At 39.7% G+C, this 17,309-nt stretch overlaps 1 protein-coding gene across 2 annotated transcripts in view; it reads right to left on the reverse strand.

Moving 5' to 3' along the window:
* Nucleotides 1–17,309, reverse strand: part of ZNF704 (zinc finger protein 704) — a 100,308-nt gene that overhangs the window by 65,280 nt on the left and 17,719 nt on the right. Inside the window, exon 2 of one of the 2 annotated variants that reach the window (XM_074145283.1) lies at nucleotides 13,564–13,811. In XM_074145283.1, coding sequence (XP_074001384.1) covers nucleotides 13,564–13,811 — 248 coding nt within the window. The remainder of the gene's footprint in view (nucleotides 1–13,563; nucleotides 13,812–17,309) is intronic. The other variant, XM_074145284.1, reaches the window with a different exon arrangement.

The following is a 17,309-nucleotide window of genomic DNA, read 5'->3' on the forward strand; positions in this document are numbered from 1 at the left end:
GGTCTAGAGAGAACTATGAGCATTTTGGGCTCAAGTATGGTGTAAACAGAAAATGTATACTGATAAAACTGGTTTAGGAACAGAGGAAATTAGCCATCTGTTCATAATGGTTGTTCTCCAGGCTATTTGTTATCTACCTTTCACTTGGCTTGTGGGTTTTTGGTTTGGGCTTTTTTGTTTAGTTGGTTTTGTTCGTGTTTTTTTTCAGGCTTGGGGTTTTTTTGTTCTGTTTGTTTGCTGTGGTTTTGTTTTGTTTTTAAAATAGAAAGATAAGCTTCTTCAAAATCTAGTGTTTTCCTTAGGTTGCACTGTTTACAGAAATCAGTAACAATTTGTCTGTCACTGCTTATAAGAAGAAAATAACATGCATGTTGTTTGTGGCCTGACCAAAGGAGTTACTCAGCAAATTTTGATTATCCTGTTGGTGATTTAGTGTTGTATAGACACATATCCTAGCATGTATTCACATCTGCCCTTGCTTATGAAAGCTTGTTACTTTTGTCTAGATCACAGAAATGAAGATGCTACCTACCACCACGCAAAGCAGATTTTGAACTTCAGTCTGCTGTTCACTGTTTCCCCTCCCGCCCCCAACAAAAATTGGATATAATCAGCTTATATAACAAGTGTTGATAAATTCACAAAAATAGTAGGGAATAAATGACGATGGGGTTCACATATTTAGTTAGCTAGATCTGCTTTCTCCCAGCTTCCTTCCCTCCCTGAGCATTGCTCTCAGGAGCCTTCCTTCCCAACGCGGTAGGGCAGGCAAAGGTTACCTGGATATTTTCCAGGCACACAAATTCACTCTACATAATATGAGAACAGGAGCTTTTAATCATGTAATTCCTTAAATTTAGCACAATACAATTTATCCCAAACAATTCTGTATTGTTTACAGAATACATCATAGAAGTATGAGGAGAGAGTCATTTCAGAGTATTTGGAAGTTAGGAGAGGAAGAAAAATGTATTCCTCTTTGGAACCGAAGGGAAGGTTTCAGAAGTCCAACTGTGAAAAACGTGAAGTATTTGAAAGAAGGTGAGGTTTGGAGAGTCGCTGCTGTTTTTAAGGGATGGCTAGAGAAGAGGCATACCCACGGGAGGAACAGCACAGGGAGAAGCAGGAGGAAGAGAACACGCAGCAATAGCTGGGCAGGTATAACACAGCGAGCCAACAGGAGATCTCACAAAGCAGGAGGGCAATCTAGGCCAGAAGCGTGTAAGTTCCCATGACATCAAGGGATACATTTAGCTCAGACAAGTTTTAATTTAAAAAAGTAGGTAAGAAAGACAGAAACACATAGAACAGCCCAATATTTCCCCCTCAATGTAAGGGTGGACAGAAGGACAGGTTGTTTTCAGTTTTGGAGTCTGAATAAAGACTTTTATCTTTGGTATTTCCCGTTTCTGATATATTTGACAGCAAGTAAATAAGCCATACTTCTATGACCATAGAGAGGCAAATAACAACAGAGCGAACAGTACTTTAAAAGGCACAGACAGCACTGAAGGACTGTGATGAACTGGAGCTCCTTTACGAGGGTTGTATTTTACCAGACACTTGCAATAAAAATTCCCTGGGAGCCAGGGTCTCCTCAGCGGCACCCGAACATCCCCCTCCATCGCAGGGGGCGTGTGTCCATGGGTGAAATGAGGACAGAATCTACTGCTCTGGAGGCTCAGCTGCAACCACGATGCTGAGACCTCAAATCCTTGTCCCACAGAAGAGAGCCTCGGCCGTGCTGAGGTATGCGGGACATCTACTGACCCCTTATGGTTTCTTTCATAGCAACTACATTTTTCCCTGGCTTGTAAATCCAACTCCCCACTGCAGATAAGGCTGCCTCTCCAATTCCTCTGCCGTTGTAATGACATGCAAATTCAATTAATACTTTGAACAGTGCGGATGTCTGCACAAGTTGCCAAAAAAAAAAAAAATCCCAAGAAAAAAGAAAAAAACCCCGAAGATAACTAAGAACATTTGCTGCATAATGTAATTCAAAGATTGTATCTGAAGGTATCAGATAAACAAGCCTTGTTTATTAATGTTACATATTATGTCTTAATTTAAGATGTGAAAGCTTGGTTTTGCGCTTGATAAGGGGTCTATGTTTATGTTGGTAAGACCCATATTATACATTCAATGTAGATTTCCTCTCCAAGCTTCTTACTTAGATCAAAACATAATAAAATGACAAAATTGTTGCACTCCCCTGCACATATTTGCTTCAGAGATTAGCAAGAAATAGTAACACATCTTCCTTTGTAATACTTTGAATTTCTGTCAACATCATCATAAAATATATACCACAAAATAGAAAATCAGTGTAACCACAAGCCTTTTTATGTGACACAATTTAAAGGGCTTTCACCATCAATTAGATTTTTACTATTGCTGTTATTATTATTCCTGTGATCTAAAAGTACTCTAGCTAGCTACTAGAAGTGGCAACACTAGTTTAGAAAGGTTAAATTTCAGCAAGATATTTCTCAGGATATTAGAGATGACTGCACAAGCATGTCACACAAACACATGCTTACCCTCTGATTATATATATACATGTATGTATATATACATAAAAAATAAGATTTAATAGCTACTCTGCACTTACCATGAGAACTACACATCTGTAATCTTGGAACCAAGGGCCCAGTGAACCCCATAAAAGCAACCACCATTATGTAAAATAAATTAAGGAATACTGAGAAGCAAGAGATAGCATGAGCACGCCCCATACTAATAGCCCCGCTACTGCTGATTTAGAGAAGAGAGGAGAGGGAAAAGAGATGGCTAAATCATTTAATCCAAGAGGACATTAACAAAGCAGAGATCCATGACTTCAGGATGCAGTTCTCAGTAATGAACAAGCTAGGAAAAAGCAACCAAAATATTCTTTCTAAATCATCAGCACAGACTTCTCAGGAACTCGCATCAAACCTTTTTTCATAGACATTTTTCATTAGAAAGAAATACCAAAATAGGCCTGGCACATCCTCTTCATCATCTTTTCCCTCCTCAACCAGCCAGGCAAGGAATCTCCTCACACCAAGCCATCAGGCACACAGTGCTTCCCGCTCCATGCCGTGCATGGCACTGGGTGTGTGTAGGGGAAAGTCCTAAGTGCCTTTCTTTAAACCTTACTTCACTGCCTGCCTCAGGTTCAAAGGAGGAACCAATGGGACATCCACATTGAAAACAAGAGAGATGATCCAAATTAAGATAAAGGAGAACAGCAGACAGACACAGCAGGAAGCTTAAGTTTGGGAGCACAGTATGGGATTAAGAATGTCCTTCATGTACAAAATTAAGTAAAAGACTATGAAGTATTTTAATGAGGGTTTTCCCTGGGAAAGCATTATGCTTTCCCTGGGAAAGCCTGGGAAAACAGGCTTTGTTTCATTATAAAGCTGACCATAATGATGGTACATCTGCTGCTGGTGGAAATACCACCCTTTGCTCCTCCTCAAAGAAATGGCCAAGACATTAAGTTTTGGGTAACAAACTAAATGAAATGAGGAGCAACAGTACTACCATATAAGAATAACTCATTAAAAGCATCAATTGGCTATTGACTCCATTTACCATCTGGAATACCGCTATTACTTAAAAACATCCATGTGCCAACACAACAGCAGCCTCAAAGCAGTATGCCAATGTTGACACCACAGAGGACAACTATTTCCTTAGGACAACACAGCTAAGGTGTCCAGCCACACATGGGCTTCTGGTATGCTCCTGGAGAGAAGGAAGGACAACTTTCAGATACCTAGAATTTAGTATAATGTATAATTAAAGAAAAGAAACACACTGCTATTATATTCTGGCAATGTTACTCGATAGTTTTTCCCTCAGTTCCTCAAGGAGGCTATTTTGAAGATGTGGTTATCAAACAAACCACTTCACATCCACAGCCACTAAAAGAGAGTGTTTTATCCCAAAATGAGAACGAAGTTCTGGTTTTAAACATTGGTTCTAGGAAAGTGTCTCATCTAATTTCATCTTTTACTCTATGGATGGAAGAGCAAGGTACTTCAGGATGTACTTCCTCTGCTGGGACCACTAATAGCAGAAGTTCATATTTCACACACAGCTTCCTCCTAGTCCAGTGAAGATGTCACTACCCCAGTTCTCCCCACTGGGTACCAATCGCAGATGGCCCAAAGTCATGTCAGACACAGTATCAGATCACCTGCAGGAATTCCTGTGGCAGAATTTAATGTAGACCCTTGCAAAATCACAAAAATCTTTACATAGTGAGCAAAGAACAAAAGAAGGACAAAACCTATTTTTTATTCTTGGGTAAAGAAAACTGTGAATTAGTCATTCAGCATGTATTAAAAAATATATTGAACACAACAGGTTAACTCTTGCAAACTTCCAAAAAGCAGCCATTCAGCCAGGTATGGAACTACACTTTCTATAGGGAACAAAAGCCATGCTGCAGGTCACGAGCAGTATATGTCCAGTGCAACACAATGTCATCGAGTGCTGCTTCAGGAATAAAGTCAAAGGACGTTTTATTTGGAAAGACTAGCAACTTATCAAAAATGGTAGCCACCTCATGTAGACCTTCTGTATCTAGCAACACTTCATTTTCCCAGAACAATCAGGGAGTAATAAGGGAAGAGTCAGAGCTTATATAAACCACACAGATGCTTAAGACCTAAAGAAGATGTGGTTCTGCTTCAAATAAAAATAACCTGTTAGAAAAATCTAATTTACATACATATCCTAATCTAGATACTGATATATTGATGTGATAAGTCTTCTACCCTTTAATAATACTCCCGGTGTCACAAAAACTGAAGTACTAATAGGCAAAGCAGGTATCTGGTACATATAAACCATCATATAATAGAGATCAGAACATCTTTCTTACAGAAATTAATAAAAGGCACCTTAAAAATAGCCTTTCAACTATACAAATCAACCATACACTTTATGTACCTCATAAAATGAATAGGGTTAGATGAGTTTCATTGTAGTGCAGTTGTCTTAAGGATACAAACAAAACACCAAAAAACCCTTGTACATAATAATGTACATAGTAATAATGCAAGCATATTACTATAAATGGAGAAAAGTCACACTTTCTACCTCCTTTTTTAAAAATATGTAAAATGAATGCTTTCATGCAGATGATGCTAAAGGAATTAAGACAGAAATCTCTAAAAATATTTTAAAAATAATACAATCAGTGATACAACTTATCTCAGAAAGGCAAGCTTCATGTCTTTCCTGACCTCAACAATACAACATTGAATACCACTGCATAAAATAGAATATTTAAATTTTATATCATTTAAATAAAATTATAGCTATGAACATAGCTATGATGCATGTAATCTATGTGACCATATACATTTGTAACCCATTCTTGCACGTTTCACAGATAGACAAGTTATAAACCATGTACCCATTGACTTTTTTCTTTTTCTCAGCACAGATGGCATTTCAAGTGGAACTTTTTTTTTGTGCCACAGCTAACACAAACCACAAAGAAATTACTCCTATTGGATATTGCCTGCTGTTGAAGAGTGTTTTGAAATTACACTCCATTTTTTTTAAGGGAACTGAAGAGCCCTGCATTCACATCAATGGCTAACAGGTAAAGCAGCAATGCTGACTAAATGCAGCTCTTCAAGAACCATTGCCTAATGGTCGCTGCAGATTAACGACACATTTTTCCTCTGCACCACATTAGAGGAGTTCATTGAAATTTGCTTGGTAATGAGATCATTGTCCATTGGCAACTTCCATCACAAAGACAGAATTATTTAGAGTTTTCTCTTGGCTACCAGTGGAGGAAGATTTTAAAGAGTAGTAGTTAGACTTCTCCAGATGAAGATAAATCTCTCTCAGCAGTGCTCTGAATACTGGATTTTCTAAAGAAATGGGAAACTTATTTACATGTGTGTATATACATATGCATGTGTATATATAGGTACACACACACAAGCAAAATCTTCTTTTGAAAATAGTAAGTACCTACAATAATACAGACTCCAGTGCCAGGCAGCAGGACAACTTAGCACTACCACATTTAATTGCACAATCAAATTTTCATGCTTTTCTTTTTCACTGGAATTTCATTCCCTGGGAACACCATTGCAAGTCCACAGTTAAAAGTCCACAATAACATTGGCCAAAAATCCAGGTGTCTGAAGTCATCAGCTAGTGCTAGAAGGTCCCTCTTCTAATATTAATACTACTGCACACATCAGAAGACAAGGTGAAAGTTGAAAATTATGGAAACCCAGGAAGAAAGAACTAAGAGGTCCATGTGATGACCAGATGCTACAAAAAGTCCCACCAAACAGAAAGCCACTTATTCATGAGAAGTAAGCTTCATCCATGCTGTTGCTAGATCCATCACTCTTAAATCACATCCTGCTCTCATAGGATCAAGTATAGTAAACCAGGCTCAAAGACCATAACCACACGTAGTTGCCATTATACCAAATTGTGTGAAAATCGCTATCAAATGCAAAACGCTATGAGTAAAGAACAGAAAAAGCACTTTGCTTTATCCGTGAGATTGATATTCCCTCTGCTTTGAACATTACTGGGAAAAAATACCTCAAGAGTAATGTTAACTCATCCAAAATTCACAATTTAACGAGAATATTATGGTGGCAAAATCCTGCTGGAGAGGCCAGCCAGCGTATCTAAGACTGGTGATGAAAGACTAAACTGTGCTAGTCACATAACTGGTTCCTCTACAACCCACAACTGATTGAACACGATGGTTGTAGGAATGTCAGTAACACAATTTAAGTAACAGATACCTTGAAGCTCTCAGATATGCACACAGTAGAACACAAAAGGGAGAAATGAGGGAACTGACAAAAGTCCACTGAAAAAAAATCAAGTAAGGATACATCATGCACACTTTCAGAGTAAATTTTTATACAGCAAGGGACGTTACACCTTTTTCAACAAATGATCCTATTCAGCATATCGCTGTGGCTCTCTGGCATTTAGGACTTCTGAATTGCTAACGCCCGAGTCTGTACCACCCAGCTATGAAATCCAATGTTTTTTTATAGCAAGCTCAACCATCCCTATGGTCAATCACCCTTTGAATGGGACAGTCCTACTGAGTTTGTCCTTTGCTCCCCAGCACTCTTGAGACTTGATCCATCTCACCACTTTGAAAGGCGAGTTTCCAACAGCTTGTGAGCTGTCACAGGCACAGCGAGAAGCCGGTTCAGCTATCGTGGCAACAAACACTACGCACACCCAGGCACATAATCTGGAAGATGACATTCCAGTTAAATGAACCAGGTGACTTTCAGAGTTCTGGTTTGGCTCTGCAGTAGCCACCTGCTGAGTTTTTATTTGTAATTAAATCTACACTTTTCAAAGAAGTTTCAGCTACACTGCTTTTGCATGCTGCAGGCAGATCAAAGACATCTAGAGCTGAAAGCACATAATACAGTCCCTTCTAGAACGCGAAGAAAATTTAGGATTAGAAAACAGCACTGAGAAATACATAGTTTTTTCCTTCAAAATGTGCTAGCAAACCAATTCTCTGATTGCTCTTTGGATAAGCCTCTTTTTCCCCCGCTAACAGTCAGGTCCTAGAAGGCACCACACCTTTTTGCAGCAGACCACGATGAGCAGTTTACCATCAATATTAAACACAATCAAGCTCTAATGACTGCTTGGGTGAAATCCAATCAAGCTGCACACATTTAACTAAAGTAGTCTAGCAAAACACAGCAACAATTTACTACTTCAATAATTAGCTGGTGTGGATATTTGGAGAAGCTGCTTTTAAATGCAAGGTATTCGCAACCGCTAACATTTTTACAGAAGCCCTGAAATATGGGAATGACTCTGGGAGTAATTCTCATGACATGAAAAACAACCATTTTCAAAGTTTCTAACTATCATGGATGCACAGAAAATAAAACTTAAGAAATAGGAGCACTCAACCTATAGGAGGGTGAAAAAACTTGGAGAAACCTCAATGAAGTGCTTCAGGGCTATTAGGAAAGCTAGAGAGCTCAGAAGCTCGCAGAGCTACAGTCAGTAAATCTGAAGCACAGCCTGGCTTATTGACCTTTTCTTTTCATCCAATTTGACTGATGCCAAACAAACAGCAGCCAACAAACAGCTGATGGCCTCTGAAGCTGCCCGACAGAGGGGCAACAGGAAAGCAGCTCCCCCAAGGAGAAGGGAGGAGCCTTTTAAAACAGATGGAGAAGCATCACAGACTACGACCTCTGAATAAACAACATCTTTGGATCAACAGAAAAGCACAACTTGATTGTCAGGTTCTTCCCTCTGTGAAGAGATTGGGAAGTCCTCCTAGCGAGGATATTATAGTTAAGCAGATACTTTGATCTTGGAGTCAGGCTCCTGGAGAGTTTTGGGTATGAAAATATGCAAATGTTTCCACTGAAACCCACGGTACATAATCAATCATGCCCAGCAGGATCACGGACTAACAACACACCCTCTCATCAGAAGGTCTGCCCAGAGCTACGTTCCTGGAGAGACCAGGCAAGAAAATCATACAGGGATGAAAACGCACCACTGCCGTTTCTTTATAATGACGGTCAGAAAACACAGCTGCGATTCATTTTGCCCTGGTTTTCTGTAACTATTCTAGAAGGACCTAAAGAGGCAACGGGAGACAATTCCTAGAGATGCTTCATTCACTTAATTTTCAATTACTTCACATATTTTTCCATTATATTATAAACTAATTAGTAGATAAAGTCTAGGTACATAAATAAAAAATATTTTTGCAGCAGCTGAGCAACTTTTTTGTTATATATAGAAGAAACAGAAGATAGCAAAATCCACTATATTGTTGTCGTGGCAAATGCCACTGCTTAATAGAAGTGAACTGGAAGAGCACGGGAACTAAGTTTTATTGCACAATAGCTATTTTCACACTGTAGGAAAAGCTTAAGCAGCTAAGGTTTAGCTTTGGCTTGTCCTTTAAGAGCACAAACAATGCAGAAAAAGTCAGGCATCAGAAAGTTCATATTTCTTTCTTTTTTTTTTTTCAGAGAAGACAGGGTACAGGAGGACTGGGGAAAAGGAGAATGATATGGCAAGGGGACAATACAAATGTCACAAAATTTTGAGGTCATCTAGCAAAAGGTTAACAACAGCAAAACCATTCAAACACTCGCACACATCCGAGGTGTAGGAGTGATGTCTACCTAGTTCCTTCTTTAATTCTCTTAACCTTTTGGATGTTTCCAATTACTCCTTTCTGAGACACAAGAAAGGACGTAACTTCTGACATTAATTCATAGAAGTTTTTAAAGCCTTCCAGCTACAGTTGGTCAAAACACTTCCATCTAGAAGGACCTTGAATGCCACCACCATTTCCAGACATTTATTCTCACATTTTACTCAAAAAAAGGAGACTTCATCCCTTGCTCTCCATTGCCCACCCTTCCATCCTCATCCTCCAAGAGGCAAAAGCTGTTCCCCGCATCCTTGATCCACACTGGGCCTCTACATCCTGACTCACACCCACCGTATCAGCAGCCCAGGCTTTTTCTCATCTTTCTTGTTGACTTGCTTTGGGAGTAAGTGTGTGTTATGGTAAGTAACTGATAGAAAATACAAATTAGCAAAAGGGCTCTGTTAACTTCCACATCGCTGCCTACTGGGGGCATCATCTTTGAGTACATCTGACCTCTACAGATGTAGATGCCTGAAACACTGGTAGACCTGTGCTTGCTTCTGCCCACAAGACAAGGCAATTAGTCCCTCAGTAATACCACTCTCTTTTTAGAAAATGACCTTTCACTACTCAGATCCTACGGATCTGGGCTGTGTTTGACCACTCATGTTTGAACTGCAGGTCAAGCTAAAGCATATTCTCCTCTGTTGTACAGATAACGTATCAATTCTCAGAGATAACTGCAGTTTATAGTCAAGTGGTCAGACCCTTTTCTCCAAGACAGCAGTCCTTTATGCATCAAAACTACCAATAAATTTAAACTTTAAAGGGAAAGTAAGGAATTCAAATTTCCTTATTACATTAAATAAGTCATCTACTCAAGCTGAACAGTTTCATTTAAGCTCATCTGAGTTTCAGAAGCTGGAAAGCTATTTAACTCATGTAAATTTTGTTTAAAATGACCTGATGAAGAAATCTGAAAAGGCAAAGACTTAATGCTGTTTACCTCTCATTTCATTTTTACATTCCCAAGCATAAAAATCAGTAAGAAAAAGGCATGGTCTTCTCCTCTTTTAATGCAGTACAGCACTAAACATAGAAAGAAAGGTCTGCAGTATTTCTGCAGAATGAAACAGAAAATGCAAACAATGCACTTAAAATCTGATTTAATTTCAATATTAAAATTCTCCTGCATGCAATAAAATATTTATTTCAGGTCTGCTACATTTAGCCTGACGCTATTATTTTAAAGAGCTGCCCTATGAAACATCTTGAATATGCCAGGACTTTGATGGTTAAAACACCTCCCTTGCGCACCAGATATCCCAGTTCAGGTCCTTGCTCCAAATACAACTAAAGAACCTGAACCCACACCTTCCACGCTCCAGCCAAGTACATAACTGTTGGACTAATTAGATCTAATTAATAAGAGTTAGGGTCTTGCCTGGAGCATGGAAGGTGTGGGCTCAGGTTCTTTTGTTGTTGTATTAATTAATTAGATCTATTCCTTCTTTCCAGATTTCATTAACACACAAAATTCTGAAGTGTCCATGATTTCCGTTAGTTTCCCATTCTCCCACACGTCCATGTGAGATGGCTACCAGCCTGTCTCTGCTCTACAGTTCCTGTAATCTACTGTAATTTCAGTGCACCTAAGTACCAATCACCCAAAAACATCAAGGACCCAGTTTAGGTATTTTCACATTTCTAAAATTTCAGAGTCTATAAGAAATAACGAAAGCCCTGTGGGTGAATGCTTCACCCACAATTGTGAAGCAACTATTATTATGCCGGTGCTTTCTGAACTGTTAGTTATTTTGGATACAGTACCTCCCAAAGATTTTCATTCTTATTAATTGAGATCCTTAAAAACAGGTAAGATGGGATGGGCTTTGTTTCATTTTGTGGTCAAAGTGAAATATACTTATCCATGTTAACAGCTCTTTTGCAGACACTTTTTCAGAGCTCTTCTGGAGGCACTCACATGCCCTTGTGAATAAGGATTCTGCAGTTCGATAAACTTCTATCTCAAAATCACTTACATGTTGTCTTGGATGTAGTGAGATACTGCAAAATTTAATGTTACCCTTTACCTTGCCATCTGAAGTAAAGTGGGTAACCTTCTCAGCTCCACTAAGGTTTTAAAACAAAATAAATAGCAAGCTTCATTTCCGTAGTAAATTAAACTCCTCATTTCTCCTATGCTTTTGTAAACATCATCTGTTCAATTCAAGATGACCTTTCATAACTGGATATGACAAATAATCTGTGAAGGCAATCAGCAAGCTGTAAAGGCAGATGGATGTTCTCGTAAGAGGAGAGGACAGTCAACAAGTCCTGCCAGGAGGGGAACAGAGGAGGAATTCATCTCTGGGGAACATGCAACTCCACAAGTGCAGTCCTGGACAGAAGACTGGAAAGGGTTTATAAAGAGGCAGGAGAACATCAAATGCCTGGACTCTCACTTCTCAGAGAACATGACTTATCAAATTGCGCTGAAGGGGAAGAGAGACTAGGCATTCCCCTTATTACAACAACAAATATTTAGTAAGATCTTCCTGTCTGGTGTGGATAAATGGCCCAATAAGTCACCTTAGATTAAAAGGGAAACCCCAACTTGTCCTCAAAACTGTAGCAACAGTGGAGATATTTATCATACTATCAAATTTAGACTCTACGTCTACTTCATTTTCTAAGTCTGCTAATGCAGCAGCTCAACCTGCATGTCTGAAAACACGCAACAACATAATACGATCATTTATCTGGTCACAACAAAACACAGGAACAATGAACAATTTTTGAAGACACCTTTGCAAATGAACATATTTCCTATCATCCTAAATATCTTGTGCTCACAACTGGTGTCACAATTAGTCTTAAGAAGGCACTAAGGATGTTTTTCATTGTCATTTCCACCTTGTTGGGGGAAATCCTGCCAAAATGCTCATGAGTTTTGCAGTTTTCACAAGTGTCATGTATGAGAGCCAGAGGAAAACAACAGTCATCCAGTTCTGGATGATGTGGCTGAACCTGCTGGTTTATATGTTGGGTTTTGGAAAGCAAACAAACCAAAAAAACAACAAAACATCTAGTTTGACTACGTATTTTTTAAGTGGCACTACAAACTCAGAAGGCATTTCACTGAATATTATGTGCAAGTGAATTTATCAGGCAGGTTAAGAAAAAACCTGACGCAAACATGAAATTAAAAACAACAAAACAAAAAGAACTTGTCATCTTGCAATGCAGAATACTCAATTTTTTTTGCAATGCAGAATACTCAATGGTCAGTTTTTCACCACTGATACAAGTAAGTCTGTTTAGCATTACTGGATATGTTTCTTTTATGCTGATGTTCAGCATTTCCTAGAGAAAATCCTAGAGATTTTCCTAGCATTTCCTAGAGATTTTCCACATTCCTACTGATGTTCCTAGCATTTCCACTGCTTCTCTCAAAGCAGTGAAGTCCTTGCCCAAAGTTCAACATTCCCGACTCTGTTTTCAAGCCCCTTCTCTTCAAATCACTAGCCTGTATGAAATTCTCAGTTTCTCCTTCTCTTACTATTATTCCACTTAAATACCAGGAAGGAAAAAAAATTAGACAAATAAACCTTGAATTTCTTGCTGTGATACGTGTCAAATCTCAGATTAAGGAACAAGTATTTTTCTCAAAATAATTCCCTATAAATAGTTTATAATTAAAAGTGGAACTGCCCAGATGTGAATGATGAAGACACGCTTATGTGCATTCACAACAGATCCTCAAGGAATAACAAATTAAAAAGCAAAATTCCCAAATCCCCATTTTGTAAAAATTTGATTTCCCTGTTTTGGCCTTTCTTCGCTACTTCTTTTTATTAATTAATGTCATAGACCACATTATGACCCAGCTATACACCTACACAGGGACGTAACAGAACATAAGATACTACATCCTCACAATGCAGTGTAAGTCACTGCACACTCCCATGCGTATGAAGTGGCTGCACACGTGACAGTACTAAAAAAAAAAAATTAAAAAAATTCCTAGCAGGTAAGATGATTCTGTGTCTAATTTACAAGATTTCTTCTCAGGGTGAAGCTGGGTCAACAATCTCTTCCTGTTAAGATACGTCCTCTTCTGGGAGTACCTTAGTTGCAGCACATTAGAAAAGCAAAAACATTGCAAAAGCAATACAAAGTCCTCCACCAGCAATGGTCTCAGTTTCTGAAACTAGCGTTTTCAATTTACTAGCAGATCTCTGAAGTAGTGGAGTTGTGATTGATTTTGGACGCTTGGACACGAATATTAGTTTTATCAGTTCATTGTACCACTTACCAAGTTTGCCTTTAATATCCCGTTTAAAAAGAAAGGGGCGGGGGGAAGCTTACAACAAAACACAGCAAGAAACCCCAACTTTCCTTACCTTGCTGGAGGCACATCAATATTTGAAGAAACAACCTTGCGCTTCTGTTCCAGAAGACAAACAGAACGAGTGTTTTCTTTTTCATACTCATGAGCTCTGTTGGCTTTTTTGGTCTCCGCTGTTTTTAAATCTTCCTCCTTTGTGGTGAACAGGAGAAACTGTTGGTCTGGCAGTTTTTGACTGATGTCACTTTTTACATCCTCCTGCTGAAATGCAGGGAAGGTCATTTCACGCTTGATGCTGGCTGCCTGTAAAATTAAAAGCAATTATTAAATTTTTGTCTAATTCTCCTAAAATGTTGGGGGGGAGGGGGGGGAACCCAATACCCACAGGCACTTACTTTTAATTAGTTCTTTGAATCAGAGAATACCATTTCTTTGCCCATCATAAATTCTAAAACTGCCATTAATTTCTCAACAGTGTTGAAGTCTGTCCAGGAAAATAAGCAATTCTTGTCCATTTGATAAAGCAATCAGTTATGTCTTAATGTTAAATCAAAAAGGTATTTGAATTGGATTATCGGAAGCCACAGTATATACAACTTATATTTAATGTACACACATCTGTGCTGCATAACTATGCAAAAGAAATCCTAGCTGCCCTCTGCCTAGAATTCCAGGAAAAAAGGCATTTATCCAGACAAAAGGCAACCAAGAAATCAAAGGAGTACCGACAACCAATTACTGGGTTCTTTAACAATTGTATTTGTAAAGAGGGTTTCTCGATGAGCATAAAAATAATTTGCTATGATCCAACTCAGCTGCCAGAAGGCAAAGGGGAGCCAGCAGTGGTGGCAGGAGCTCCCCGAGGAGCCTGGTCAGCTCCACCACCGCGGTGAGGAGCATAGGCACGCACAGAAAGAACTGTCAGGGTGTCTCTTTGGCTGCCTGCGCTTCCCAGATCTTCAGGCCTGCTGCTTCCCGTATGCAAAGACTTCCCAAGCACATAGATATCTTAACAAATACGCTACCTCTCTGGAATATGACGTGTTGGCATTTATCGCGGAATCAGGGAATTGTCAGAGTTGGAAGGGACCTCTAGAGATCATCCAGTCCAACTCCCCTGCCAAAGCAGGGTTGCCCAGAGCACATCACTCAGGACTGCATCCAGGCGGGGCTTGAAGATCTCCAGAGAAGGGGACTCCACACCCTCCCTGGGCAGCCTGTTCCAGGGCTCTGGCACCCTCACCCGAAAGAAGTTCTTCCTCCTATTTGAATGGAACTTCCCATGTTCCAGCTTGTGCCCGTTGCCCCTCGTCCTGTCACTGGAAACCACTGAAAAGAGTCCGGCTCCATCATCCTTCAAAGAGTCCAGCTCCATCATCCTTCAACCCACCCTTTAGGTACTTGTGAAGAGTATGAAGAGCACTATTGCAGCGTTGCAGTGAAGAGCACGGGAAGCCAGCAGTACCAAGCCAGGATCTCGATTTCCACCTTCCCAGCAAGCAAAATCAAGTCCAGGACCTCACTTTTCCTCTGTAACACTGTTCCCTGGCCAGCTAGGCTTCCTCAGATTCACGGGGGCAGACCTATCTCCCCAGCTGTCATGAGCCCCTCACCCTGCCATACATCAGCCAAGCTCCTCCAGCCCCTGCCTGCTGACTTCCTCGTGTCCCTGTGAACACAGAGCCTACCAGAAGCACTCACTAACAGAGGTATTTCTGGATATCTGTGACTTTAGTATCAGGAGCTTCAACTGCCAATTTGCCAGAAGTCCAGGGGGTGCACCGGGGCAGCAAGCCCTCCACCCAACCCAAAGAGCCAAGCGAAACATGGCCCAACAAAATGGCTGCCTGGCCCACCTTGACCAGAGGCACTTCCACACCACAGGCACCACCTCGGAAAAACTCAGATGCCTTCTAGGACTCACAAACTGGATTTTTCAGATAATTATAAATTATTACTGATCTTTACATTGCAGAAATCCAGGATGCGTCACCCCTCAGAGAGTGACAGCATCAATAAGCTGATATTCCCATGTAATGTCTTCCCCCGTACTCCTTCTCACCATCAAAAAAATTAATCAGTGTATATGTGTATATATTTATGCATAAATATATATAAAATTATATTCCTCTCCCCACAAATCTCCCTGTTTATAGCTTTCAAACCTTGGCAGGTATAAAAATGGTGTAAGCAATTTTAAGCCCACAGAAAAGACACTCTTGCCAAGGTAATTTGGTTTTGTTTGGTGAAGTATATAATAACATTGCTGACGCATAAATAATTAGGACTGATGATTTAATTGTCTCATTCTAGTGTTTTCATGGAAGGGCTTTTAGCAATTGCTTCAAGAACAAAACTAGAATTGTTACTTTATGAATGTAAATAGTAAAACGGATTAGTCATTTTACACTTCTTCACACACAAACAGATGACACGTTATCAAGAAAATCTGCCTGGAAGACAAAACAGTCAGCATGTGATCACACAGAATTAGGAGAAGACATATAAACAACATAAGTTTAATTCTGATTTAATGATTATTTTTTAAAAAACTTTCAGATTTACAGTAAGCCCTTTCTTGAGTGCCTGAGGATCTTAACAGATGCTGAGTTGCTTTCAATTTTCATCAAAATTGACTTAGAAATTTTGCATTAAAGCAAAAAAAAAAAAAAAAAAGAAAAAAGAAACGGAAACATTTAAGGTCAGGTTGGATGGGGCTCTGAGCAACCTCATTGAGTTAAAGGTGTTGGACTAGATGCCCTTTATTGGTCCCTTCCAACCCAAACCATTCTATGATTCTAGGAAATATAGCCTAAAATGTGAAGAGTAGAATATTTGTACTGTGATACCAGACAATCTATTCATATATATATCAAAATTATTTTCATCCAGTTCAAATATATTTAAATAACAGCTTGGTTTTCATATGTCGGTGTGCCATAATTAATAGCCGTCCCCGTGCAAGCGTACAGAAGTGAGAAATCACAAAACCACAGAAGGCAGTGCTCAGGTTGCAGAGCTGCCCCCAAGCAGTTCAGCTCCTTTGGCTAAATGGCCAGAAACAGCAGAAGACCAAATCGAACACTTACACTAACTCTCTTCCTCTCCTTCAGTTTTCATCAGATGTTTGGAAATATGACCTTCTTTCTAGACTTTCCCTGGAGACCAACTGCAGATAAAGAAGTTTTTCTATTTTAAAAGCAGGTGATTATGAGAAAAGCCAACGGTTTCCCTCGGTGGCCAACCTCCGGTAGCTTTCTCCTGCTCCACAGGCAGTTTTTCTATTTTAATTCATCCATGTCCATGGAAGCCATTTCCACTTCAGACACCTGTCCTATCTGCAGAGGTATAGGGTCTTTTGCTGGAAATCCAAACACCTACACAAGCAGCTGTTGATGTGGGGGGCTCCGAGGGCCACAGCCACCCAACCGATCAGGTTCCTCACTTTGTGGCAAACACGTTGGTTGACTACCAGGACCCCTCTGCTTTCAAGCTCTGCTTCACCATCACTCACAGTTTGGAGATAACACAGACAATTTCCAATATATCTTTCCAGATAAGTTAACTGTTCCATCGTATCTTATCAGGAACTTTTTTATTTTGTCAAAGATCCTTCATATGCTTTTAACCGCTTTGAGGCTTGTGGTGGTCCTCGAAGTCCATAACACATTTCAGCAAAAATTTTGTGGAAGGTCTAGTCCAAGTAGACACAGCCTGTCTCGGAGACAGACGTATGTTAACACTGGGACATCAATTTATTTCAGCTTAATTCTAATACTTCGCTTTCCTCTCTCCTTAGTT

The sequence above is a fragment of the Numenius arquata genome, chromosome 3 (genome assembly GCF_964106895.1).
Source record: "Numenius arquata chromosome 3, bNumArq3.hap1.1, whole genome shotgun sequence".
NCBI lineage: Eukaryota > Metazoa > Chordata > Aves > Charadriiformes > Scolopacidae > Numenius > Numenius arquata.